General features: G+C 51.4%; 2 protein-coding genes across 9 annotated transcripts in view; one reads left to right on the top strand and one right to left on the bottom strand.

The window, feature by feature from the left end:
* ZBTB49 (zinc finger and BTB domain containing 49) overlaps positions 1-27902 on the bottom strand; it is a 41695-nt gene extending 13793 nt beyond the window's left edge. The window contains exons 1-4 of one of the 6 annotated variants that reach the window (XM_054688078.1): positions 27726-27902; positions 18996-27583; positions 3534-3704; positions 1086-2185 (exon numbers count right to left, since the gene is read on the bottom strand). In XM_054688078.1, coding sequence (XP_054544053.1) covers positions 1086-2185; positions 3534-3685 — 1252 coding nt within the window. In that variant the 5' untranslated portion in view covers positions 3686-3704; positions 18996-27583; positions 27726-27902. Of the gene's footprint in view, positions 1-1085; positions 2186-3533; positions 5079-5430; positions 5461-18995 lie in introns of those variants that run through there. The other 5 variants (XM_037530442.2, XM_037530443.2, XM_037530444.2 and 2 more) reach the window with 5 other exon arrangements.
* On the top strand, positions 5654-21161 carry LYAR (Ly1 antibody reactive). Of its 3 annotated transcripts, none has more exons than XM_037530446.2 (9): positions 5654-5710; positions 8430-8600; positions 10685-10799; positions 12250-12357; positions 12468-12551; positions 15368-15803; positions 16100-16180; positions 19168-19253; positions 19723-21161. In XM_037530446.2, the coding sequence occupies exons 2-9, from the start codon at positions 8479-8481 to the stop codon at positions 19855-19857; spliced, it is 1167 nt and encodes a 388-aa protein (XP_037386343.1). In that variant the 5' UTR covers positions 5654-5710; positions 8430-8478; the 3' UTR covers positions 19858-21161. The 3 variants fall into 3 exon arrangements, with proteins under 3 accessions (XP_037386343.1, XP_037386344.1, XP_037386345.1); XM_037530447.2 differs by lacking the exon at positions 5654-5710 and adding an exon at positions 5998-6198; XM_037530448.2 differs by lacking the exon at positions 5654-5710 and adding an exon at positions 6563-6686.
* Positions 27903-27943: the final 41 nt, after the last annotated feature.

Raw genomic sequence — 27943 nt, forward strand, 5'->3', positions numbered from 1 at the left:
ACGAGCCACGTGGCCTCGTGAGCACCTGCACAGCAGCTACTAGGAAGGCAGCCTGCATATGTTACCTCTCACGCCCATCAGGTAGCCACTTACTTATAATGCGTACTAAAGTTATTGTATTTAATTATAGGAAAGTAATATTATATATATTATATAACAATACATCTGTATAAGAAACTTTTAGAAAAAGTAAACTTTTTAGAAAGTGGAGGCGTGATATACGGTAGTAAAACTGAAAAATCAAAGTATGAAATGGAATGATAATGATCTTCATTTGAAAATATTGAGTAAAGCTGATTTAAATGGTTAAAACTTACTAAAAAGTTTACCTCCTGTCTCCCAAATCACAATTTAAAAAAATGTGATGTTGGGCCTCCCCGGTGGCACAGCGATTGAGCGCTGGGTTGCGAAGCTGCCCGCGGCCTCTGCGGTGCTGGTTCGATCCCCAGCTGCTCCCTGGCCACTAGAGGAGGATCCCACATGGCGCGCAGACCTCTCCTGCCGCCCGCTGCTCCCCTCAGCAGTGTACTTTGGTCCTTCTGCCTGCTCTGCTCCCCGCTCTGGCTCTGGTGAATTCTCTCACCCTCCCGCGCTTCTGACTGTGCCCAGTGCGTGTATAAATAAATAAATAAATAAATCTTTAAAAAAAAAAAAAAAAAAAAAAAAGTGATGTTCAAATTGCTTCCAAGAAAACTTTTAAAAATTAACACTAGTTTTTCTAGTGTGAATTAGCTTACCTTATGCTTTAAAAAGTTAAATTTAATTCCAATCAGATAACTAAAGATTGCTCATATTTTTTAGAATATGAAATTCTGAATGCATCAAAATAATTACCGTATTTCTTTAGAGAGGAATGGTTTATCAGATAATACGCTAATTAAGATAAAAACCACAACTTTAAGATAATTCTTTAAAAGGTGTCACCAAAAACATAAAAAGCAGCTAAGATTACATGACTTTTCTGGTAGATGTCGGTAACATCGCCAAGCAATAGCAAAACTTCTTACAAAGACAGGAGCAGGCAGTGGTGTCTGGTCATCTGCATGACTTCCTCTCCTGGAGCCTGCGGGACTGAATCAGTGTACCTGTATGAGAACGTCTGTGAAGCTCCAAATTGCTTGGGTGTTTAAAAGGCTTCCCGCACAATTCACACGTGTACTGCCTCTGGGAGTGAAGAGCCTGAGACTGCTCTTCCAGGGCTGCAGGGTCTTCGGGCCGCTCTAGCTCGTCAGTGCAATGAAAGTTCTCAGAACTGGCGAGTTCTTCACTCTCTTTTTCTTCAGCACTTTGGCCCCTAGCTTTCTCCACGGCACTTTCACCAGCAGAGCCTACTGTCTTCGCCAGTCTGTCATCTGATTTGGGGTCAGATGTCTGCTCTGCAGATTTCTGTAACTTTAGGAAATTGAGTTTCTTCAGGTGAATAGCCTTTTTGAGCCTCATCTGCTTGGTGGGCTGTTGACATGTGCTGTCTGACTCGGGGTCTGGGGCCGACTCGCTCAAAGGCTGGGCCAGGAAGTTGGAAGGCAGGTGCTCAGCAGACTCCAGGACACATTCGGAATGACTGACAGCACCGGGCTGGTTTTCCACAGCACTGAGGTCAGTGGATGTGCTGAAAGTGAAGGGCTGCTCCATTACCCTCTCGTGACCAGGACAGGTGACTTGTTTATAGTACTGCTTACTATAGAAGTTCCTGAGTTTGTAGTAGTAATTGGGCTGTCTGAAAGGCAGTTCTGCACTGCTGCCATCTAAAGCCTCAGGGGCTTGTTTGGATGTTTCGCCTGGAGAATGATGAAGATTAACTGATGGGGGAGCATGAGGATGGGATGTGTCCAAAACCTTGCTCTGCTGAACGTCTGCTGAGCACTCCTGCAGGAGATGAGGGTAGTTTTCATTTACAACACAATTAGCATCAGGAGTCAAAGCGCTTTGCAGGGGGAATGTACTATTGCATGGAATGCCAGGTGGCAGGTCTATACTGGTTGATTTTAAAAATGTATGACACAGACTCAGAACATTTTGAACTTGCAAACACTGGGCTATGTCCAGCATTACTTGTACATTGTCCTGGTTAAGATCTAGATGAGAAGTGTACATGAAGTCCAGGATCTGCCCAATGCCGCTTACATTTTTAATATCCAAGTGGAAAACATCATTCTTTTGGCCCGGAGAATTCTGAAAGAGGCTCCTAAGAAGAGAAAGGATATCTGTTCAGTGTTAACAATTCATCTTCTGATAACTTTTTCTTATAACTAGAATTCATGTTATATTAAAAATTACTACCTGCCTATAAATGCCAAGACTTTAAAATTCAGTTATACAGTGATCAAAAAGACAAACTCATGTCACTTGTGTCAACATGGATGGAGCTGGACGTGATTATGCTGGCCGAAATTAGTCAGAAGGAAAGGATAAATACAGATGGTCTCACTTATAGGTAGACTATAGAGAAACCTGATGAAAGGCCACGAAAAAGCTAAGACTAGCAAGCTGATCCCAGAACTCAGGCACACAGCCAAGGAGGGGGTCAAAGGGGAAGGCAAAACATGGGAGGGAAGCACATAAGGGGACACGGGTGATAGTTCACGGGTCATAAGATGGCGGGAGAACTGTGGGGACTTCAATGATGTAAGAAAAAAATTAATAAAAAAATCAATTAATTAAAACAAGCAAACAAAATAAAGTCATGTTTTCAGTCTTTACAATACTTTGGCAAGGCAGCCAATAAAGCAATTCCAAGAAGTTATATTAATATGATCAATATCCAACATTTCAAATAAATCTCGAAGTATAATTATGAAATATACTCATTACTTGATCTTTTTCCAAACTGCAATTCTCCATATGTACTATAACTTGCACACAGAGTATAGGAAAATAAAGGAAACACATCTGTCAATATTTCATGTTTAGTCTGACAACTGTGTACCTCATGCATACAAAACATTTCCAAAAATGTGAATAAAAATAGCTATAATATACCAACCCTTGATATATTCAATTTTTAAACTTAACTACTGGAGGAAACCCTGTAAAATGGTTTGCATTTCAGAGGAGGGAGGTATTAAAAAAGGAGCTTTAGTGCTTCAAGGGAGATAAATCTCAGTTAATCAAAAAAATTTACATAGAATACTTAAATGAAATTGAGTTCAACCTGTTTTTTAGGATATTAAAATGAGAAACAAAATCCAAAACATTCTTAAAACATGTTAAAATATTAAAAACAACCAAGTATATGGGCTGTTGATGTCTTATCTCAGAAAAATTCTTATTAGGAACTAGTCCTCAATTGAAGATTACAAGTCACATAGAGAGGACCGACATTAATTAAAATTATTAAAATCAAAGACCTCAAAATACTTTCAATCATCAAATACATTTCAGTTAAAAGGTGGTTTTCCTTTCAGGTTTCTTTAAATACAAAAGTGCAAAATCACAATCAGTGAAATCCGAGAAAAAAAAAGTAGACAAAGTATTTCCATGCCAGAAGAGCTTTTTAACCGTACAATTAGAAAAACAAAGTCTAAAATACATACCGAAAATACTGACTGAATGCTGCTAGAACATTCTTGTGTGCTTTAAAGCAGACTCCTTTCACCACCAGCATGCAGTCGCAAAGCAGGCCCTGAATGCGCTGCTCCTGCAGCTGCTGGAGCAGATGGCGGCTGTGAGCAGCAGTGGAGTCCATGCTCAACCATGCAGGAGACCTACGACAAAGTCCATGGGCAAAATAGTGACTAAAGGCACCAAAACCCACTGATTGACCCCCAAGTCACTGTCATGACTCCCTGTTGAAGTAACAGTTAAAATAAACCATTCCTTGAGGATCTAGACCAAGGCTGTCCAACAGAACTTCCTGCAACTGCATCACATGGTCTTCAGCTGTTCCTAGCAGACAAGTCCTAAATTTGAAACTTTAGCTTTTCAACCACCATTTCCAGATCTCCAATTCATTCCCCATCACCTCACCCCAGCTCCACACCCTTTTTTGTCCCCACCCCTCTTCTTTATGGAAAGCTTAGCATCTCACATGTAGAATCTGGTATATTGGCCTGATCTCCTGGTTTGAGATCAGGGTGGGTTAAGAAAAAGCCATTACTAGAGGTCGTGCCAATTATAAAGCTCAACACTGAAAAGCCACAGGAGGGGTGATACTGCCCTAAAGGGGAATACAGAAGGCGGGGACATCCCAAGTGGAATCCTCAAGGTACTGAACAGCCAAAGACTGAATAATCAGCTACTACCCTGGTCCCATTGGGTGCCTGGAAAGAAAAGGATCCTTGGTTTATTATTACTAGCTAACATTGATTACTTAAGACAGGCTGGGTGGGCACAGTAGGGAGCTTACTATAATCTGTTTGTTCAACTGTTTCAACCCTATTATCAAAATTTTACAAGTGAGGAAATGAAGAAAATGGGGAGTATAACTTGCCCAAGGTGACGCAAGTTATGTTGCAAAGCCGCGATTTCTATCCTGTGTCCTAAACCCTGAAGCCTTCACTTTGATGCTATGTTATCCGCCACGAGTGTGTCCTGCACCAGCCGCTCCTGAGGGTGGAGGCGCTGAAGGAGACCAGGGTCCTGCTCTCTGCCGCTGGGACTCGGGTTTCCCTCGTGCACGGGACTTACAAGCGGCCGCGACTAGGCCGGGCCCCAGGGCCGGGCAGGCAGCTCGGATACAGTCACTGCGCCTTCGGGGCGCGTCCTAGGCGTCTCCGCGCAGGAGAAAACTCCCCCGAGGTGACACCCAGGCTGAAAGAAAGCTGGTCAAAGAGCGCTCCATCCGAGGTCCAGGCGGACCGAAGTTTTTAAAAAGTGGGCGGCGAAGTGGCCTCGGGCAGGGGGTGCGCCCGCACGACCCCCCGCTCCTCAGCGGCCGGAGACAGCCCCTCCGCGTCCGTTCCAGCTGCTCCTGCCGCGGCGAGCCGCGCTGTGCTCCCCGCGCCCCGAGCCGCATGTTGAAGCTCTGGACCCCCAACACCTCAGGGCGCGGCGGCCTCCGGAGCTCGGGCTTTAAGAAGGGGTAACCGGGTGAAGCGAGGTTGCGCCGGCAGGTCCTCTCGCCGCGCCGCGTCCTGAGAGGGGGCGCTCGGCACACGGGAGCCGCGCGGCGCGGGGGGGCCGTGCGGACACGGCCGGGGGCGCTGCGGCCGCCGCGCCCGGGACGTCCAGCCCCGGCACGCGGGGAGACGAGGGTGCTCGGCCCCCCCAAACCCGGCCCGGCGGTCCCGGGGCCCCCCGCCGCCTCCAGGGCCCCCGCCGCGGGGCGCGGTCGGCCCGGGCCCCTCGGAGCGCCCCTCCCGCGGCGCAGCGGCCGGGCCTGCGGGGCGGGGTGAGGCCGGCCCCGGGCCCCGACCGCTCGGCCCCGACGGCCGCTCCCGCCCAGGCCGCGGCGCCCTCGCGAGCCCGGCGTCCGGCCCGCGGCCCTCTCACCTCGGAGGCCGCCCGCCGCGCCGCCGCCCCCGCGCTGCCGCCCGGCCCCGCCCCGCCCCGTCCGGCGACGTCACTTCCGCGCGCGGCGGGCGGGGCGCGCAGGCGCGGGGGCGGGCGGGGCGCGCAGGCGCAGGCGCAGGCGCAGGCGCGGCGCGGGGCGGGCGGGCGGGCGGGGGCGGGGGCTGCCGGCCGCGCGGGGAGGCGGCTGGGCGCGGAGCGGCGGCCGGAGTCCACGTGCGCCCCGCGGCGGGTTGAGGCCGTTGGCGGCGCCGGCCGAGAGGTGAGGGGCGGCGGCGAGAGCGGGCGGGGCGTGTGCCGACGCCCGCACGGCCCCGTGGGAGCCCCCGCCGGCGCGGCCCCGGCCGTGCTCCGGGGCGCGAGGGGTCCGCTTGGGGCGGCGCACCCCTCCCGGCCCCTGGGGGGCGGCCCTCGCGCCGGAGCCCTCGTCCCGGGGGGCCCGCCGGCCGGGCTTGAGGCTGGCCGCGGGTCTCCTGGCGTCTGGGGGGCTGCGGGCGTCGTGGCTGACAGCTCGGGCCGCAGGGACTGCGTGGGAGCCCGGGTTTGCCGTCCCTGCACGTGGGGCCGCTCCGTGCCTCAGTTTCCCCGTCTGTCAATAGGGCGAGTGCAGCACCCCGTTCAGAGGGCTGCTGTGAGGACTGCGGGGGCACACACGTGTGTGCCGCCAGGGACAGGGCTGGCACGTGGTCGGTGCTCCGTAAATGTCAAGGTTTTCCTCAGCATGGACTCAGCAGGCTGGTGTGGAAGAAGGTGGGGTAGTACTCGGAGGCTGTCTTCCCTGCAGAGAAGGCCCACTTGGGACGTGCTCACGGATTGCCCCAGCCTCCCAGTGCCTGGTGTGGTGCCTGGCGCGTGGTAGACTTCCACAGATCCTTACACACCAGGGGAGGGCAGGAAACGCCAGGTTGGAGGGGCTGGGCAGGAGTTTGGGCTTGTCACTGGGCCACAGGCTGCCCCTGCCGGTCACTGTGCCTCAGGTGTATCTCCTGCTCTCTCTGCAGCTCACTTTCTCCCAAAGGCCGTGGTGGTGTGAGAGGGCCTGCTCTGGAGGTGTTGGGTGCCGTTGTGACCACAAAAGTGAATGCCTTTGGGAGAGACCTAATGATGTGGGCTTCTTTCATCTTTTTCTTGGCTTGTAGCATGTGATGAAAGCTCAGTAAATTGGCCAGACTGCCAAATAGATAGCTGCAGCCTCTCAAAGGGGGAGCCGGTCTGCTCAGGGGAGGATGCACACCCAGGTAAATGTCAGCAGGGTGAATGAACCCCAGTGACTTAGCAGCACGTGAGGGTGCTCTCAGCGAGGCCACAGACATGACTTTCTCCTCGCTCTCTCCACATGCCCACCCCTCTGGGAGGAGGAGCTCCCAGAATCTCTGGTTATATGGGGACAGGCCCGTGACACACAGTGGGGACCTAAGAAAGAAAAAGGGGACTCGTATTTAGCTTCAGCCCTGTAAAGAATTCTGTCTTTTTGCACTTAGTGCTAAAAGTTGAAACAGGGTACCCCAAAAGCCTAATGGAGCTGATTTTTAGCTCTCCTAGTTTCCAAAGTATACATATTAGAAATCTTCCAACATCGCTAAGTTTTTTCACGCTGATTTAGTCTGGTGAAATCTGAGTAAGTCTGATCATTCAGGCAATGCTCGCTCTTTTCTGGCGGAGGGACAACACATGTCCATACGGCAGGAGCATCTGCACTTTGAAAATTATCCAGCTGTGCTAGGCCTTGGGGCCTGTGCCATGCCTGCTGGCAGTTGGGATGACTTTGAGCTTGCTGTTATTTTCAGCCCCCCCCCCCCCCCCCCCGCCAATAGATGCAACCACTAGATTCAGTGCATAAACAAAAGGTGTTGCTCCAGGGATGTGTTCAGGGTCCTGGGCGTCCTCCAGCTCTGGAGGGAAGGGCAAGCTTTTATAGCTTATCTCATTAGCGCGCAGGCGGCCACATGGTCCCCTCAGATCCAGGGTGGGAGGCAGACGCGGGGTCCCAGAACCCCAGGAAGGTGTCCAGAGACTGCCTTCTCCTGCCTTGCAAAGAAAAGCTAACACATTTCTGAACGTGAACACTGGCCACAAAAGAGCAAATGACAGTGATTAGGGAGGAGTTTTTCCATGGACATGTGACCACATTCTAACCCCCCCTGGGCCCATGTTTGCGCTGTGCTTGGGGAATCCCCTGAGAGTAGCATGTTTTGCACAGATAGTTCCAGCATCTGCTTTGTCAAGTCATTTCTTAGTCAATTTTGCTTCTCTCTTCCTTCTCCTTTAATTCTTCACCCTCCGAGATGGGCTGAGTCTCTCACTTGGATCTCAGAGCTTCCTGAACCTTCCTCCTCTCCCCTCTCTCTTCCCCTCGGTCAAGAAACAGAATAGACAGCCGGGAAGGTCAGAGAGCGCTGGGCCATCGCTCCAGTTGAGGGGCATTTTTCACTGCCGAGCCTTTCTTCATTTTGCAGCAGATCCCGCAGCCACTTAATGATTCTCCTGTTCTTATGCAAAAGTGCTCCTTACAGACTGTTCTTTGATAAATAGTTGATAATCTTGCTCTTTTTCCAGCCTTTGTTTCCTCCGTGAGGTCTCCTGGCCGCTCCGGCTGTTGCTGCCATCAGTTGGACATCTGTTGTCCTGGGGAGAGCGCTGGGCTTGGTGGGAGCTGGGTCCTCGTCCCTGGGAGGCCAGCACCCTGGGACAAGTCACACGTATTTGCAGATACCAGACGAGGGGCTGGGATGGTGGCTGCCCACCCACACAGCCGTGCTTGTGGCTCCAGGTTGGGGCTGGGCTGTGGTCCACTCACACTCCGACAGTGTCAGCCATTGTTACTTGCCAGAGCTGGGGTAATGGAGCTGGCTTCGGTTCTAGGCTTGTAGTTTTCGTGTGAAATTGACTGAAAACTTACTGCGTGAGTCACTTATTAGGGCCAGAAATTTCAGATTACAATGACAATTACCTATTTTTCCTTTCTTTTTAATTTTTTTTAGGATAAGACTTAAAACCAATCTTGGAACGAGACAAAACTTTTAGCTAAAAATGGTATTTTTTACATGCAACGCGTGTGGTGAATCGGTGAAGAAAATACAAGTGGAAAAGCATGTGTCTGTTTGCCGAAACTGTGAATGCCTTTCTTGTATTGACTGCGGTAAAGATTTCTGGTAAGTTCCACATCTTTTTTTTTTTTTTTTTAAGATTTATGTATTCATGCATGCAAGAGCTGGGGTACAGGCCAGCATGTGGGGGTGGGGGTTGGGGGGTGGGGGGTGAGGATTCACCAGAAACAGAGTGGGGAACAGAACAGGCAGACTGACTGAAATACACTGCTGAGGAGGGCAGTGGGTGAGCCAGGAGAAGTTGGCTTCGCCATGTGGGTCAGCTCCCTGGCTGGGGATTGAACTCGTGCTGCAGTGGCTGCTGATAGCTTCATAGTGTGGTGTTTAACCCCTTGCGCGACCAGGGAGGCCCAGTTCCATGTAATTCTTGTAGGTCCATAGTTAAGGTCCATACCAGTTTCAGAAAAGCTTTTAAAAATAGAGGTGAGGGCCTCCCTGGTGGCGCAAGGGGTTAAGCACAGCACTATGAAGCTATTGCTGCCCTTGCAGCACAAGTTCAATACCCGGCTGGCCAGGGAGATAGTCACATGGCGTAGCAGACTTCTTCTGTCTCGCCTGCTGCTTCCCTCAGCAGTGTTTTCAGTCAGTCTACCTGTTCTGCTCCCTGCTCTGTCTTGGTGAATCCTCTCACCCTCGACACCTCTGGCCTGTACCCCAGTTCTTGTATGCATAAAGAAATAAATCTTTAAAAAAAAAAAAATAGAGGTGAACTTCAGGAAAGAAGTGATGAGAAAAGTTAGTTGTGTTTTCCAAAGATGCTTGCTTTCCAAGGGTGGTTGAGGGATGGTGGCGTTTAGAACATCTGATCAGTTGGGGCGCTCGTTGGCATCACAGCCAGACCCTGGGAGGAGGGGACCACACAGACCAAGGCCAGACCCACGTCTGGTGTGCTGACGGCACTGGAGGTGGGCTGGCAGGCCGAGAGGAATGTGCTCATTTGTGTCTGGTAGAAGAGGCTGGGCCTGCCTGGGAAAATGGGCGGTGATAATGGGAGTGCAGCTCCTCGTCCCCAAGTGTGTCAGACACTTCTTCTCGAGGGGTTTCTGGAAAGGGGGATCTAGGGGGCCCGGGGCAGCAGAGACCCTGATTTGCTCACCCACTGTTTCCTAAGGTGGGTCTCCTGAATGCAGGTGGCCAGTACTTCTGCTGACTTCCCCCAGCTCCAGAGGGTTCTGCCTCACGTCCTCAGTGCATTTGTATATTTGCTTACAGTTTTAATTCATTTGAGAGCAATGATATTTAACAAAACAAAAAGACAACAGCTGGGACCTCCCTAGTGACGCAGGGGTTAAGTCTCAGCGCTATCAAGCTATCACCAGCCACTGCAGCCTGAGTTCAATCCCCAGCCAGGGAGCTACCCTCATGGCGCAGCAGCCCTCTCCTGTCTCCCCGCTGCTCCCCTCAGCAGTGGATTTCAGTGGATCTGCCTGTTCTGCTCCCTACTCTGTCTCTGGGGAGTCCTCTCACCCCACGAACCTCTGGCCTACACCCCAGCTCTTGTATGCATAAATAAATCTTTAAAAAAACAAAAAGACAACAGCTGAAAAGTCTTTGTTCATACCTGACCCTGGGCGGAGGCTGGACCTGTAAGACAGGTGAAAATCAGTTTGTTTCTGCCTGGGGACTTTGCCCCTGCCTTTGTCCCACACAGAGTTTCAAAAAGATTGTATTAGAACTGACTTTTTTTTTTCCCAAGACTTTGAGATCCAGAACTTTTCAGTGACCTGACAGTACCATCATCTTCTATCAGGTTTTAAGTTACTCTACAGCTAATTATTGATGCCAGTTATTTCACTAGGAAATCATACAGATCTTACAAATTAAGTTGAAGTCACCCCGTTGCAGGAATTACTTTCTTTTTTATTCGGTATATATTCGCTTAGGACTTTAAAAAAAAAGGCAACTGTCTGTCAGTTGGGTTGAATACATTTGCAAATGGGAACGGGGTGAATGTTGTGTGGATTTTGTATTGAACAATTTGGAGGAGGGGGAGAGTGAGCACGTGGGGAGAAGCCTAGGAATGGCATGGCGGGGTGCTCCCGCGGAGCCCTGCGGGAGCAGCAAGCGAGGATTAGACAGAGCCTGCAATGGAGAAACCACTAATGGTAGGCCCTTTTCACCCTTTCCAGGGGGGACGACTATAAGCAGCACGTGAAATGCATCAGTGAGGACCAGAAGTACGGTGGCAAAGGTTATGAAGGGAAAACCCACAAAGGCGACATTAAGCAGCAGGCGTGGCTTCAGGTAAGTTCTTCCTAATTCATCCGGTAGCTTCATCTTCATCTTCCGCTCTCGTTGGAAGCCTAAGAATAAATGCATCATCCACGCGGGCCAGACCCGGGACTCCTGGATGCTGAGCAGCTCAGCCTAGAAAAGTCGCTCTTCCTAGCTCTCCTGCTGCAGACGCGCCTGTGCTTTGTCTTCCATCAGCGTGTTTTGTGATTTCGTGGGAACAATATTTGAGAATGTTCACTAGCTTTTCCTTGGCTGCAAAAATGAATGGAAATTTCTAATCTGGATCTGCGTCCAGGGCTAATGCAACTTTAATAACTCAGAGCATGTTCACCCGCCAGGTCTGTCACTCATCAGAATTGGGCAAAATAAGACATTTTCATGAATACGAGGGGAGGAATTTTGTCCTTAGCTAAAATGAGTGAAAACACACATAATAAAAATGACAAAAGCAGCATAACCCCTAATTCAGAGAGGCCTGGGTCATCCACCACTCACAGGGCAGCAGGAAAGGCTCCGAAAGGCAGGTGGGGCAGGGAGACGGCTCTCACGGCCTTGGGGGTTGTCATGTCCTGTTTTGCTTCTGCTCTCCTCTGTGTGGCGCCCGCTCTTTCTGGGGCCCTGCTGGCTCCCCGGGCTGCCTCTCCATGGCCAGTGGTGACCTCCCTCTCCCTGCCCTGGCACTACGAGCGGTTCGCCATCCCCCGTCCGCAGCGGGAGAAACTGTCCCCCTCACACGAGCTCCCGGTCGACTGTAAGCTTTGAAATCAGAAAGCGTGACCCTTCCAACTTTGTTCTTACTCAAAATAATTCTAGCTATTTGGTGTCCCTTGAGATTCCATGTGAACGTTTGGGTGGAATTTTCCATTTCTGAGAAAAAATTAGTTGGATTTTGATATTTTATTTGAATCTGCAAATGACTGGGTAGCTTTGCATCTTAACAACCTTAAGTCTCCAGCCCACGGGGTGGCTGACCTTCCGCTGGGTCACCTTCCACCATGTCTTCTCAGTTGACCCGCAGTTGTCTGCCTCCTGGGTCAGCGTATTTCTAATCATTTTATTCTTTTGATGCTATTTTAAATGGAATTACTTTCTTGACTTCCCCGTCCGATTGCTCACTGTTAGTGTGTAAAATGCAACTTCTGAGTGTGATCTTGTGTCCTGTGCCTCCGCTGGCTTGTTCACGGGTCCCTGAGGCTCCTTCTGTGGACTCTCGAGGGTGCTACATGACCTGCCATCTATGACCAGAGCTCCTTTTGCACTCCCTTTCCACTATGGACGCTTTTCTTTCTCTTGCCCAGTTGTGTTAGCTGGGATGCCCAGCGCTGGGCTGAGTGTGAGGGCCTGGACGTCAGCATGGCCCTGGTGTGGGTGGGCGGCAGCCACGCAGCACCCTCTGGGCTGGCTCCTGCGAGACTCAGTGTTGGCTGCTTATTGTTTTTTATCTTTCCTTTTTTTATAGAAAATTAACGAATTAATAAAAAGACCCAATGTCAGCCCCAAAGTGAGGGAACTTTTAGAGCAAATTAGTGGTTTTGACAACGTTCCCAGGAAAAAGGCCAAATTTCAGGTATGTATGTGATTTGGAGGGAACCCGGGCTCATCCGTTTGGAGGGAACTGCCGGCTGCGAGTGGCTGCCGGTGGGTAAGTGGGCTGTCCCCCCCTTTCTGTCCTTACAGAACTGGATGAAGAACAGTCTCAAAGTTCATAATGAATTTGTTCTGGAGCAGGTGTGGAATATCTTTTCCGAAGCCTCCAGCAATGTAAGTCAGATCTAATTTTAGATTTGTAGTATGTCAAAACTAAGTAATAATGAAATGGGAATGTCTTATTTTTGGAGGTCAAGGTCAAGCCTTCTTTTTCAGAGAGCCAATGTGCTTCATTTATGGGAAGGAATAACTGAATGCACTGCAGCGAAGATTTCCTTATTGTGCAAAGAAAGGTATTTAATCCCAATGTTTGATAGTGGGACAGCTAACAGGAGGTGACTTTAAAAGTCTAGCAGCGGGGCGCCTTGGCGAGGACAGGAGCCTTGGGCCTCCAGTAGACCTGGTGTGAACCCCCTTGTGCTGTTTGCCGGATGTGTGATCTGGGACACGTTATTTAACCTCTCTGAGCCTCAGTTTTCTTATCTTAAAAAAAAGTGGCTGTTCACATTAGTGAGTGCTGACCTGGGCCAGGCCCGAGCAGAAGTACAGGTGTCTCAGGTGATCCAAGTGCACGCAGGGAGATAAACGGGTGAGAACACAGGTGCTGGCTGTTCTTTTAAGGAGGGGTCCGGGTCGCAGCCGGAGAGCAGACCCACCTCATGCCCAGCGGTGAGCAGGCACTCCCATGTGTTTTCTCCTTCCTGGTGGTGGAGGGGCTTCCGCTGGAGTAAACCACCCACCAACACCCCTCACTGAGGTGGTTTCACCCCGAGGGCCCCAGGTGCAGGCTAGGTGCGGGCTACCTGTGGAGAGGCTTAGTCTGAGAACTGGCCGTTGGTTTCATATGGTTTCATTGTTGATTTCAAGTCTGTCCCGGTAAGACAGCTGCACGGCGCCACCGGATACCTGGATGAGCAGCCTTGAGGGTGGGCTGCCGACCCCCTTTCTGTTGAGGAGCGTAGCACTGGCAGTGAGTGAGGAACAGGTGAAGCTTCCTCTTGGCAGGGCATCTGGCCATTGTCTAAGAAAATGCAACCTTGTAAACAATTCATTCAGTTGGCATTTGTGTAGCACCTATTTTTTTTAAAAGGTTGTTTCCATTGTTTTAAGGAAGAAAGACTTGAAGTTATTTAATTCAACTGCAGAGGGTTTCTTTTTTTCAAGTTTTTTCCAGTTTCACTTTGGAATATATCAGGAATTAAATGAAACAACCAGTCAACAGCTGGTGGTCAACACTGAGCTCGAAAATGGGGCTGTTACTGGCCGGCTTGGCTGGGGCCTTCACTGCACCCCCTAGTGTTTGGTGTGGAGCTAACGGTTCCGAGGGCCTGTCCTTCCGAGCCCGCATGCTCATCCCCTCACTGCGCAGGGCTGGCGGTCAGACAGGCTCTCCCCTCCACCTAACGCTCTGTCCCCCAGCACAAAGCCTACCCGGTCACTGGGGCAGCCGTCGCCAGCCAGAGCCCTGCATGCAAAACTGTGCCCACTGGGGAAACAGCGTGTGTGGTTCAGGCCGCTAAGCACGAGGCAGCATATGCCGGGCGGGAGGAGGGCACTGCACAGGGCGTGGTCTGTTCCCTCAGGGGTCGCCTAGCACTTGAAGGGGAGTCAGGGGTGAAGTAGAAAGAAGATGGGGCGTGAACTTATTCCCTAATTTGTTGAGTGGCCACCAGGCCAGGGCCCGTGTGTCTCCCCTCTGTCCCTGCTCCCCACTCTCAAGGTGGTGGTGGCCAGGCACCAGCCAGGGAGGCGGCCTGAGCTGCCTGGAAGGTAGCTGAGGACCATGGCACCAGGTTATAAAAGTACCTTCCTCCAAGGAACACGATTGTAGGGTCGGTGTGGAGGCTTCTGCGCCCGTTTTCCTCCTGAGTCTTTCTGAGCACATCCTCTGCCTTCTTACCCCTGCGCCTGGGTTAGTTACTTTCTTGGCTCTTGAGAAAACACCCACTGTTTTCTTTAACATTCATCGCCTAAATGCAGCTTATCAGCCTGGGGTTGACAGTGCGGTCCAGGCGAGGCGGGGCCGTGGCAGTACTCGAGTGAGTCCAGCCAGGGGGACCGCAGCTCCCTCCGGGACCCCGCGGCCCAGAGGAGGAAGAGGAAGGTGACTTGTCTAATCACCTGCCTGGTAACTGACCGATGGGACTTGGCCCAGGTCTGCATCCGGGCTCACAGCAGTTTGATAAATTGCTCCTCGCTGTCTCTTGAGAAGGGGCTGGTCCAGGTTGTGCAGCAGAGTTATAGTTGGGGAGCAGCCGCCCCACACAGCTGCGCTGGTCGTCCTGACTGGGGTCTGTGCCAGCTAGAATTATGGCATGTGCAGCGCGTGAAGAGTTGGTCTTAGCCTGGCCGTGCTGTTACCTCGCCTGCCCAGTGTTTCCACCCCCTCCAGGTGTCCCCCACCCTTCTGCTCAGGGCGGCCCCGCACCCCAGATTGTTGCCCGAGAGATTGCTAAGCTGGGTGGCTACTGCCTGACTCACAAGCCAGCTCTTTTCTCGTTCTGTCTGGACATCAACTGTGCGTAGTGGGTGTTACTACCTTCCGTTTATAGATGAGGAAACAAGTTCAGAGCAGATAAATAACTTTCCGAGTTGCCTGGCTGGTAGCTAACAGGCTGGAACTGGAGCCCAGGCCCGTGGATGCACAGGTCCACGCTAAGGGAGTCAAGAGTCAGCGTACAGCTCTGGTCTTAAGGGACAACAAAGCATTCTTTGCTTTTCCAGGGGAACCAAATGTTAAATGCAGAGAAGGGTGTGGGGAGTTTTTCCCCATTTTGAATACTTACTGCCACATTTTAGTTCTGGGGGTCACTCTTACCCATTGGTAAATAGTAAGGGCCTTCTCCTTGGAACAGCTCCTCCGTGACACAGGCTTGTGCGCTGTGTCGGAGAGAATGTTGACGTGTTTCTTGGTTTTGCTTAATGACAAGGGAACAGCTAGTAATAAGGGGCAGGAGCGCCCACCACCCCGAGTGGCCAGTCCTTGTGCAGAAAGCTCCGCCAGGGCCCCATCTGCCAGAGCCGGTGAGGCGCAGGAAGAGCCAGCAGAGGTGACGAAGAACAAGAGGGAGAGGAAAGAAGAACGGCAGAAGAATCGGAAAAAAGAAAAGAAAGAGCTAAAATTAGAAAACCACCAAGAGAATTCCAAGAGTCAAAAGCCTAAGAAGCGCAAAATGGGACAGGAGGCCGGAGGTGAGGATGCCCCCCAGGCCGCCGGGCCTGCCAAGAAGAAGACCCAGAGGAAGAAGGGTGAGGGCAAGCGAGCGGAGGACGGGGCAGCGGCTGGAGACAGGGCCCTGGGGGCAGGAGCCGAGGAGCAGGAGGCGAAGACCCGGCCGGGGAAGAGGAAGCGCAAGCATTCGGAAGGTATGTGGCTCGGCCGTGCTGAGCGTCGTCAGGTGAATTTAGAGGATACAAAAACTGTTAGACTTTGCATTTGAGCCAAGTAGGGCAAAGAGCGTAGTTCTGGGGCTGGGCCGACCAGGCTCCGTCCAGGCAAGTGAACTCGCTGCCCTGTCCCCATGTCCTCCGACGTGGAGCAGCCCCCGTGGCGTGGGGAACGGGCAGCATGGCGATGGGACACGCCTGGCCACACGTGGCTCTTATTAAACGCCTACCTCATCATGATGGAAAATCTTTAAAATTTTTTTCTAATTACTTAGTTGAAGCAGACTCTAAGAAGAAAAAGTTCCCAGGACCTTGTGAGGATGGAGAACCAGAAAACCATGAGGCTCCTGCAAAAGGTAGTGCTGCTCTGTCTTCTTTTTTAAGATTTATTTATGTATGCATGCAAGAGCTGGGGTACAGGCCAGAGGCGTGGCGGGGGGTGAGAGGATTCACCAGAGACAGAGTAGGGAACAGAACAGGCAGACTGATCGAAGTACACTGCTGAGGGGAGCAGCAGGCGAGACGGGAGAGGTCTGCGTGCCATGTGGGTATCTCCCTGGCTGGCCAGGGATCCAACTCGTGCTGAAGAGGCTGCAGACAGCTTCACAGGTTGCATCTTAACCCCTTGCGCCACCAGGGAGGCCCTGCTCTGTCTCTTTAGGCCAGGGGGGTTGGGGGGTGGGGGTGAACCGGGGCCTCCAGAGCATGTGGCAGATTTAAAAATCAAAATCAGTTTTCTAGGCTGTGACCCGCCCTGCTCAAGGAATGCAAGAGACTGGTCTGGGTCGGCCTTCCACTGTCTGTGGCGCCTTAAACAAAAGGATTGGAATTAGACATTATCTTTGGAATTTAAAATTGACCCAGTACGGCTGTGGCCATCTCTGGGCTGTTCTCCGAGCAGCCTGACCTCACTTCTCTCCTGGACATCACGGAGGCCCGCCCCGTCCTGGCTCTGACCCTGTGTCTCCTTGCCTGGAACTTGTCGCTATCCAGTGCCTCCCTGTCACCTTCCTCTCCATGCTGCCTCCTCCACAACGGACTCCACTCAAGTGGAAGTTGAGGCTTATTAACGAGTTTCGTAACTGATCCAGTTAGCTTGTAGCTTGGAAATGCACCTCCAACTTTGTATATGGGAGGCTCTTACTAAATTGCATGTTTGGTATTGAGGCCCTTGGAAAGTCACATATGGGCGTAGGAAGCAGTACAGACATGGTATCCTCATGTCCCATGCCCAGTTTCCTCCCAGGGTGACTCCTTGTAAAACTGCAGGAGGACACGTCCCCCTTTGTGTGGACATTCACGTCAGTGTGGCCAGAGACAGACATTCCCATCCCCACGAGGCCCTCCCTGTCTCCCTGTTGTAGACATGCTCCCCCAGCCCTTCTCTGCAGTGGCCATCTCTGGGCTGGTCTCCATCTCTGTGATCTTGTACTTCCAGAACCTTCCACAAATGGCATCCTGAGTACGTAAACCTTTGAGATGCACTTGGCATCGTTCTCTGGCGAGCCATCCAGATGAACTCACTTTTTATTGCTAGGCAGGGCTCCAGGCTGCATGAGCACCCCGGTTTACTTGGCCTCATCTGTTGAAGGGCCTCTGCGTTAGTCCAGCTTCTGATCATTATGAATAAGTCTGCCTCATATATCCATGCACAGGCTTTTGTGTGCACAGACGTCATTGTTTCCCAGGGTGCATGTTGGGCATATGCCAGTTGTGTGGTATGGGAGTTACCGATGGCGTTTTCTTGGAAACGGCCGGCTTCTTTAGGGGTGACTGGAGTGCTTTCTGTGCCCAGTCCCCCCCCCCCCCCCCTCGTTCAGCGCCTGGTGGTGTCACTCTGTCGTTGCAGCCATTCTGATAGGTGTGTAATGACAGCTCAGGGTGGTTTTATCTTAGGAATCCCCAGTGATGACGACTGTCTTTCCATTTACTTACCTGCCGTCTGAGCACCTCTGTGGACATGTCTCTTAGCCACTGCCCATTTTCTCATTGGCCTGCCTTTTTTTTTTTTTTTAAGCTGTTGAGATTTGAGGGTCTCTACATATTCTGGATACTACGCCTTTGTGGGAGGGGTGGTTAACAAGGTGTGTTGTTTTTTTTTTTTTTTCCCAATTTCTAGCTTGTCTTTTCATTATATGAACAAAATCATTTATAGAACTAAAGTTTTTAAATTTGATTTACTACCCCATGGGCTAGAAGAATGATCTAGGGAACTTCTTCTGAGGAGATGACGACTTGTATGCTGAATATAGAATGCTGATGAAAGAAATCAAAGATTAAAGTAAATGAAAGGCACCCCGTGTTCATGGACTGGGAAAGTCAGCAGAGTGGTTGTAGGTTATACTCTTGGTGTCGGGTCTGAGAACTCTGCCTTGCCTTAGAGCCCAAAGATATTTTCCTAAAAAAGCACAGTTTTATAGCTTTATATTGTACACCTAGTCCAAGATCCATTTTGAGCTAAGTTTTATATATGGCGTGGGCCTTAGTTCCAGATTCATCTGTCCGGTCTTGCGGCATATACCTGTGGGGAAGGTAGTCTCTGTCTCCCCGAACTGCTGCTGCACGTCTGTGGAAAGCCCAGGTGGTGTCTGCATAGGTCTCTTCCAGGTCCTTGCTCTGGTTTGCTGACGTGTATCTGGCCCTCCCCATACTGCACATTTTTAATTCCTTTAGCTCTTCCAGAAGTCTAAATTGGGTAAGTTTATTCCTCCCACTTTATTGTTTTTCAAATTATTTTATAGTAATTTATATTTGTGAATTATATCTACAAAACAACCTTTATAATCACGTAAGAATCGTGTTATATCTGTATATCAATTTGGGGAAAACTTGTGTCTTTACTATGTTGAATCCCCCAGTCCATGAACACAGGGTGCCTTTCATTTAATTTAAATCTTCTTTGATTTCTTTCATCAGCATTATATATAAGATATTCATCATACTTAATGCTTCTACATCTTCTAGAAGTAGAAGTTCCCTAGATGATTTCATCTAGCCCATGGGTAGTAAATACCATGGGTAGTAAATGGCTGACCTCTCACATCCAAAGCTACTTTTCCTAACCTTTGGAGTCCTTGCTACCCCTGTCCAGGTCTTTGTGGATGTTTAAGTAAATCATGGGTTCATCAGACACCACAGTCTTTTTACAGAATTTGCAGCGATGGTACTTACGGTGAAGTGCCTCCAGGCCACGACAAGTGGACAGCCAGGCGCCGACACACCGTGCTGGAGTGTTGATGTGGGCATTTCACTCGGCAAGCAGATAGATGCTGCAGAAGTCGCTTCTTTCCCTCTGATAGTGCAACAAAATACAAGGTCTTACATATTATTCTTTATATTGCAGGTAAATTCAACTGGAAGGGAACTATTAAAGCTGTGCTGAAACAGGCCCCAGACAATGAGGTAGCCATCAAAAAGCTAAGGAAAAAGGTACGATGCATGGACCAAGTGCATAACCTGGGGGAGCTAGTCCTTTGTTTTAAAATGCCACTGCTGTTTTTAATCTAAACTGTTACAGAAGTGTACCTCTGACTTTCAAGCTGCTCCAGTGGCCCCTGGGGCTCATGGAGGGAGTGGGCCCACACCCACGCTTTCTCAGTCCCGGCAGTTTGTGTTAAACTAGAACGTGCTTGGCCTAGGTATCTTGCTGTCTTTAGATTATTCCAGAACAATACAATAGCCTCTTGTCTTTCTGCATTTTAACTCTTTTTCGATGTGGACGCGTGCAGCCAGTTGCTGGGATGTGACCAGTCGCCCGGCTGTCACAGGCCGACGCACCCGTGCAACTAGCGCCTGTGCCTTTCACTTCTCACTGCTGGCCCCCCAGTTAAAGAAAAACTATTCGGGGTACATTTTCAGGATGCATACATGCATTTGATAATTGCTTTTCTCTGTGAAGGTTTTTGCTCAGTATTATACTGTGACGAATGAACATCACAGATCTGAAGAGGAACTCCAAGTCATCTTTAACAAGAAAATCAGCAAGAACCCCACCTTTAAGTTATTAAAGGAGAAGGTCAAGCTTCTGAAATGAATGTTTTTATATTTAAAACTTAAATCCATTCTGTGATTTCCTCTTTCACTTCCACAGCTGTTTGAAAAACATTTAATGAATTATAACAACTCAAATTTTGTTTTCCAAAGCTGTTTTTTAAGTTAAGTAAAATATATATTTTTGGTAGACTTTTATGAGAAAATAAAGTATATTCTTGTCCAAAAGTCTGAATTTGTGGTGGTAAAAATTACTGTACTAAAAAATGCTTTCATGTGGAATTTTTTTTTTAAATGTGACAAGTCAAAGAGTAATTCTTCCTTTGGTGAGATTAACTTGTGTTAACCATGTCGCTTCTGTATGTTTTGAGAGCTTTTTGTGGGTGTGTTTTTTGTGTTGCTAAAAAGTATTTGTGAGTTGAAGCCTTTCGCCTGGAAGGGCTGTAACAACAATCTTGCCCGTGCTCCTGGCCACCCTGGAGAGGTTTCTCTTTAACAGTCCAGCCCGGCGCCCTGCGCCCTTAGCCAGAGAAGCTGTTGGGGACACTGCAGAGCGGCCTGTGACTGGGCACAAGGAACAGCGGCGAGGCTGGCTCTGCTGTTCAGCACTCCGGCTGAGTTGAGCTGCTTGCAGAGATGGTCTGAGTCCTAGGTTGCTGTGCCAGAGGAGAGCTGGCACCACTCTGCCTCCCCATCCCTTAAAGCCGATGCATGTGGTAAGAATCACCACTGCAGCCGGTGTTAACTTCTATCCTTAATACCTCAGCCGACAGGTGAACACCAGGAGGGACGTGGAACAAGTACTACAGATTAGGACAGGAGGATTAGCAGGAGGAGGGCCAAAGGGCAGACAGCGACCCAGTTCCCCGTGGGCCAGCTTCTCCCCAGGCCTTTCGGGCTGGGCTGAGGAGCAGGAGCGCTGGGCCTCAGTGGCTCTGTGAGCTTGAGTGAGGTCTTGGGCTTCAGAGTTGGGCCGGGCGTGGCCCTTTAACAGTTGGCCTCTCAGAACCTCACTGTTTCTGTCTGGACAGTGGGAAAGGAAAGCCCCGCCTGGGCTGTGAGGGAGCGAATTCTGCTTCTACTAACGGGCAGCAGAGGGAGCCTCATTTGATGGATGCTGTCCGTCGTCGGAACAGTCTGAGCCATGTGAGGCTGCAGTGGTTCTGGAAGTCACAGGGGAGTGGGGCCTGACCCAGACCTCAGTTAGGGACAAAAAGCCTGGCACCGTGGGGGTACAGGGCCACTCTGTCAACTTTTGTCTTCTGTCAGCTTTTCTGTGATGCGTTTAAGGCAAGGCTGGGCAAATGTGACGAAATAAACTCAATGTGCACTGAGTCTGGCGAGTCCTCGTTTCTGTGATCCTCGTAGGCCATCGGCCAGGCTTCTCGAGAGCTAGCACGGTGGCAATGGGGGGGCTGCTGGCGGATGCCACGGGCAGCCAGGGTCCGGCTGGGGGCGGCCTCGCTTCCCTCGAGCACCACGCGGACGGAAAAGGGCGATGGAGAGCTGGGTGGGCAGCGTGTGGGAGGGTCTGGAGGAGAGGGCAGTGGGGGCCGCTGCCTGTCTGACTTGGTCACACACACACTTTAGGGGACTTTGGAAAGTGACGGTGCCACACCCGGGCGCAGGCTACACAGTCCTGTCAGATTTGGGTGTGCGACTGAGTATCCCGAGCCCTGCTGCCCTGCTGTCCGGGGTCCCACATTTGCTGGGGACCTGACACTGGTTTCCACCTGGTGCCCTCCTTCCTGCCCCCTCAGCGGTGGGCACTGGCCACCTTCCATGCTGTCACTGGACAGGCAGGGCCAGGAGGAGGTGGGCTATACCTTGCCCTCCACAAGACCGAGGCACGACTGTCGTGGGCTGGGGCTGCCTTCATGTCAGGCGGACGCACGTGGCATGTTCCAGGCCGTCTGTCCCCATGCCAGGCTCTGGCGGCGGATGCAGGAGCCAGAGACAGCAGCCCTGATGGATGGCAAGGGCAGCGTGGAGGAAGCTGCGAAATTGCCAAATACCTCAAGTCCCCACGTTCATTTTGCTTCAGGAAGTACAAGACGGTGAAAAAGGCCCCGGTCTCCAGCTGTCCATTTCCACCCACCTCCCAGGGTGGTGATGCGGAGAAGCTGCTCCCAAGTCAAGCAGCAAACAGCACTGCAGGGGTTTGTGGCTTTGACAAGCCCTCCTGTTACACAAAACTTTTAAGGTTAAAACTTGAGCTGGCCAAGTCCTGCTTACCATGAGCTCTGACGAGCCTATAGTTAGCTCTTTTCCAAACTAGATGTCCAGGAACAGGGAAGCAGCGGCTGCGGCCCTTGGTATACAGATCACTGTCTTTCAGGTAGTGCCTGGAGTTGAATAAGCAAAGTTTTTCAAAGTCGGTGGCTCCATCCAAGTCGTCTGCATTAGTGAGCACGACCATGGTCCGGGCGTCTTCGTTCTCTAGTCCACCCCTGGAAGCTGATCCTCTTAGCTATTTGCGGGGGGAAGGGGTCCTTTTTGCTTACTCTCTGAAGCTGGACTCCAGCATAGAGGAAATAATTGTACATTGTGGCATCTTCCCTGCACACAGTCCTGCCACCACAGCGGCCGTAAGACTGCAGCCCCTTCCCTGGGGCAGGAAATGGGGGAGCGGTCATTGCCGCCATGGAGGTGGGGCAGGGCACACCCCACATGTTCGCCATGCTGTGGGGCTCCCGGATCTCACATACATTCAGCCTTTGTCCCTTCTTCCAATTACGCTTTCAAGAAATGGCCAAAGTGGGCCTTCTAAGTTTCTTTCCTACTTCGTGAGCCAAGGAGACGATTGTATTTCTCGCTGCCCGGGTAGAGCATGTGCCTTTGTACTGACTGCTGAATTACACATGGGCCAGCGGCGGCTGCCTCTCGTTCTGGCGCCAGGAAGCTGGATTTGCACAGCAGAGCTGGGGCGCGTGAGAAAGCTCGCCTCCTTCCGCTGCAGAGGAGGGACTGGTCTTGGCCCGTGTGGGATTTCACATTTCAAAAGATGCTGCTGGGAACTTGTCTTGAGGGTGCTGATTTCTGCTTTTCCCGACAACGTATTTGTACCTGCATCCCCCGGTGCCCCTGGTGCCTGTAATTCCACTCAGCCCTCTTGCCACGGAAACCCTCCCAAGTCACTGGCCTCGTGAGGCAATTCCAGGAGGTGCGCTGTCTCCAGGGCCCTGCCTAGACAGGGAGGGAGCCAATCTGTGGGGTGGACCCCCGGGCTGATTCTGTAAAGGTGTGTCTCAGCTACTTGCTGTATGAAGCCATTTCTTCACTCCTGCCATTTTACCTACTTTCACCGGACTTCCATTCCCTGCGGGGCAGCAGTGTGAGGACAGACGTGCTCTCCATAGCTCCAGGTGCCACAGGCTTGACCATGAATCTGACTTGGTGTCTTACTGGCCAACAGCCCTCCTGGGCAGGTTGTGTGGCTTCTCCAAATTCCAGGGGTTTGTGATTCACACTGACTTCCAGGATGGAGAGCGTGAACTGAAGCACCGCACACAGGGTGTCTGGCACACAGTAGGTGTCTGGAGACATTTCTTCAAGGACATGAAGCATGCACTTGAAGACTGCGGGGGCCCACCACTGGGCACCCTAGGCCCCGGCCCAGGAATGCCCCAGACACCTAGCTTTCTCCTGCACTCAGCCCCATGTGACCAGGCCCCAGCGAGGAGAACCAGTGGCCGAAGGGACCCATGCGGCATGTTTCAAGAAAGAAACTTCCGTTCCCAAGGGACACTCTACAGTTGATGTGTAATCATGCTGCAGGAAGACTCAACCCTGAAACTACCAAACACACCTGGATGAGTTGATTTTTCAATGTCAATTGTCTACTGACACACACACCAGCATCACAACCTACCTGAACGGCTCTGTGAATTTCAGCAAGTGCACACCCCTGACCAGTGCCACCCAGCTCAAGACAGTCCGGGGGGCCCAGGGAGCCCTGCCCTCCCTTCTGGTGCGCGGGGGAGTCTGAGACTCTACGTCAGAAGCTAGTGCTGCAGTGTGACCCTCCATGTCTGCTCTTCGCTTAACACCTCTGCCCCTTTACTTTGGAGGCAGCTGCCTGCTTGGTTGCTGTGCGGTAGGGAGGTGTTCTGCTGTTTCTGCTGTTATGTTGGCTGTTTCTGGAGCATAGGCCTGGAAGGGGAATTGCTGCATCATCGGTACATTTCAGCTTCAATAGATGGGCCAGGTTTCCAGAGTTTCCACCAGCTTCCACTGCCTGGGTGCGCAAGGGCAGGTGAGTTGACTTTGGCCCCAAATACACTGACATTGGGTGTTTCTCCAATTTCCACCTCTGTGTCTATCTCCTCAAGAGCACCGGAGGTGAATACTGTCAAATGAAATCATGAGGCATCACCATGGGATTTTAAAATGAGAAGATGGCGCCTCCCAAGCTTTCAAGGAGATTTCAAGTGATATTAAAAATACCACAGCACAGCACTTACCCCCAGCGTCGGGAGTGACACCTTCTTACCTGCTACCAGTGTCCTTTCCACATATTAAGGAACTCCAGAGCTTGCTCAGCTCACCAGATTCTTCAGATTCTGTGATAGGGGGTTGGACCTTAAAAGTCTGTCTTGCTTACTAGCCACTGACGGTTTCTAAGAACCACTTGTCTGCACTGGAGAAAAGTCTCTTTGTTTTGAGTGGAAATGCTAGTTTAGCTGTTTCTGTTATGAGATCTGGGGGAACGTTAACTTATTCCCTTTGGTAGGAGTGATTCAACTGCCGTGATGGTTTCCATTGTGACCGGGGAGCACAGACATGTCTGCAGAGTCGCTGGGTCGGGCACCGCTGGGAAGGTCAGTCTTTGTTTGCCCACAGAGCGGGCATTGTGAGCTGCTGCCAGGCGACCTCTGCTGCTCTGCCTCCACGATCTTGAACTGGCTTCTGTCGCAGCCACGGCCGTCCGTCCAGGCTGCCCATAGATTAGATTTCTCCGGCAGATCAAAGGTTGGTAAAGACTCAATTCTACTGGCTTGTTTCTAACAGCCTCGCCTGGGGGGCTGGCATGGAATTGGCACTAGAAAGTGATAGTTATGTCACAGGATAGCCCTGCTCGGCCAAGCTGATCATGAAGGAGAGGCAGAACTGAAATCCCTCTCATGGGTTTCGGACAGAAATCTAGGTAGTAGAATTTTCTCAATTTTCAGGTGTTCCTGCATAGTATTTCTCATGCCTCTTGGTGCTGGCCACTCACTAGTCGAGTTCAGATGCTCCGAGTCGGTGTCAATGTCCATTGCACTTGGTCATTTTCTGCTTATCCCTATTTCAAGGTGTTCCATCAAAGCATCTGAACGAGTTTGAGAACGGTGGGTCAGGCTCGTTAACGAAATGGTAAAGACCGAGGGGTAAAGGCAGGCACAGCCCCATCTGCCACAGACACATGGTGTCTTTGCAGCAGGGGGCACCTCACACAGATGTGAATAGATCCTAGTTTTCTCTCAGTCCTGTGAAAGATTTCGGAGGGACTCCAACGCACTCGAGTGTGCATTTAGACTACAGTGACTATTACTATGGTTGTTGCTGCTGTTATTATTTTGTATCGGTTTCAGCTGTGGTTAACTAAAAGCGCCTCTCCCTAACCCTCTCCCGATGTAGCCCGTGGAGCAACAATGGGCAGGGAGTAACTGGGCCCACTGGACAAGGGTTCAAGCCGTCTTGACCATGTGGGCTGTCCCCGCAGTCACACCTGCAAGCACTGATGGAGAACTGGGACCGCACTGCGCTTGCTCAGCCACTCCCGCCACAGACTATGCGCAGCAAAGAAAAACAAAACAAAACATAGCCACGAAACAGGCAAGAACTTCAGAGGTAGGGGGTAAGGTGGAAAAACACACTTGCCACTCATCTGATAGGCAAAGGTTTCCTTGATCTATAAACGTAAGAAAAGAAAAATCCCCAAGGGAAAATGATGTACGGTCAAATGTAGAAAAACAGTCAATAAAGAAAAGCACAGACGCACGGCAGACGCCCCCACTCCGGCGCTCAAAAGCTGGGAAAAGGCAACCTGAAGGCAGCAGCCTGATGCGGGGGCCAGTGCTGGGGGCCGGGCCTCCTGCCCACAGTGGGAGGGTCTAGGGGTATACAGACCACCCTTTCAGGGTGAAAATACCGCACAACAGCCTTTGAAACATTCCTGGCAGGCCCAAAGAAGGAGCAGTGAGTAGTAACTACTATTGCTTGACCGCGTACCGCCTGCAGACACATGCCTGAGCCACAGGACACATCTGTCTTCACTCTGGGATCTGCTCAGTCTCAGATGAGGAAACAGACGCAGAACAATGAAATACCTCGCACCAGGACCCACAGTGATGGGGTCAGGCTTGCGTAGTCAATACCTTGGGCTTCAGTATTTTGCTAAAGGGAGGCCAGCAAAGATCACAGTCAAATTCATTTTTCCCTATAAGTAATCCACACCAAAAGTGAAAGTTTCTCGTGGGTAGCAATGTGACATCCTCCACCTGCCATCAGGTGCATGGAACACACATTTAAGAACTTAGCTCATGGGCCCCAGCAGATGAAGGTGGTGTCATTTAGATCTGGTTTTTCCCAGTCTGACTTGAAGTACCATCAATCTGGTGTGCAAGCAGTGCCATTTAAAATACCAGGGAAAAAAGCTTGAAAGCGTTCAGATCTGAATACAAAGGCCCAGAAGCCACCAGAGGGGAAACCAGATCTGACCCGAACCTACATATGGAAAGCCTGGAATGGCTGTGATGCTCATGGGAATATTCAGTTACAGGGAGACCCAGCACTGACCCTTCTGCAAGGAGAAAATCAATAGAAGACTATCTGAAGGGGAAGGATCACTTCCTGTTAACCAGCGAGAGGAGGGGAGCGCAAAGACCCTAGCTGCTTTGAAGAGATGAACGCTGATTCTGTGAGTCTGAAAAGAGAAAGAAACAAAGCAGGAAAAAGGACTATTGTGTAGACAAGCCATACGATCTACCAGCTGTGGATCCTCTGCTTCAAAGGGTGGCCTAGAAAGGCTGAAGATGTACCAGAAATAAAGCAGCAAGAACTTAACATTCTCTTGAATATTTCTTACTACATTTCTTGGGCAAACAGGCACAGCATTTAGACCACAGGGATCCTACTGAGTCATTCAAATTTTACACCACCTGTAGCCTCCTGGGCTCTGCATTACCGTGTCCCACCCACTTGAAGCCCTACGACCTGCTTCCCCACGAGAGCAGAATCAAATGCCCTTTATTCCCAGGAGCTAAGTAGTCTTCCTATTACGCACTGTATCCAAATGGTCCGCTCAGCTGGACTCAAACTTACCTCGTCCTCCCCACGTGAGCACATGCAGCTGCCCATGGGCTCACTGCCCGCATGCAGGGACTGCACTCTACTGCCGTGTGTCTCCGCGGACATCTCGGTCCGGGGGCTCGAGTGCAACGTCATGTTTCATTCGTCCTTATCCCAGGTGCCTAGCAAGGTGCCTGCCAGCTCCCGGCACGCGGCAGGTGCGAGCCAGCGCTGCAGTGGTTAAGCATGACATTTCTGGACGCCTGACGCGGCCAGGAGGGGGCAAGAGCGTGACAGTCAACAGGTGTAGGGTAAGGAAAAATGTCAGGCTTTTCTGCCCTCCCGCCATCAGGATAGATGATGGATCCTTGCGGTCCTGAACGCATGCCTGATGGTGGGCCCCTGGAGCAGGGTGTGGGCAGAGGTAGATGGGATTCACCTGGGCTGAGGCTGCTTTTAAGAGCAGCGGCACGGGGACGCCAGCAGAAGCCGAGAAGCTGAAAGAGAAGCCGAGAATCAGCAGAACGAACAGAAAAGCAGAGAAGCAGAGAAGGCCGGAGAGCCCAGATAGAGTGAGGATTTGCTGGGGGCCTCCCGGCCCCCCTGCCTGCCATGTGCCTGGTGAACCCCAATAAAAACCTGCAAAAAGCCACTGAGGACTCTGACTCCTCCTTCACCGGGCCTGCACGGGATCCCAGAAACCCTGCGCTGGGCCATTCCTGCCCCTACAACAGGGGACCTCTGGGGGTGCGGGGCACAGCGGGTCCATGACGGCCGTGGGAGGAGAACGGCCGTTGCCGGGGAGGGACAACTCTAGCTGCGGCGCCCCGGCCGGGCGGCTGCTCCCGGGGAGGGCG

This window comes from Talpa occidentalis, unplaced genomic scaffold, assembly GCF_014898055.3.
Source record: "Talpa occidentalis isolate TD23 unplaced genomic scaffold, MPIMG_talOcc4v2.1 talOcc4.6, whole genome shotgun sequence".
NCBI lineage: Eukaryota > Metazoa > Chordata > Mammalia > Eulipotyphla > Talpidae > Talpa > Talpa occidentalis.

Coding starts and splice junctions, on each gene's coding strand:
- LYAR (XM_037530446.2), top strand. CDS start 8,479: ATGGTATTTTTTACATGCAACGCGTGTGGTGAATCGGTGAAGAAAATA. Junction 12,358..12,467: donor GGAAAAAGGCCAAATTTCAG/GTATGTATGTGA, acceptor CTGTCCTTACAG/AACTGGATGAAGAACAGTCT. Junction 15,804..16,099: donor GAAGCGCAAGCATTCGGAAG/GTATGTGGCTCG, acceptor CTAATTACTTAG/TTGAAGCAGACTCTAAGAAG.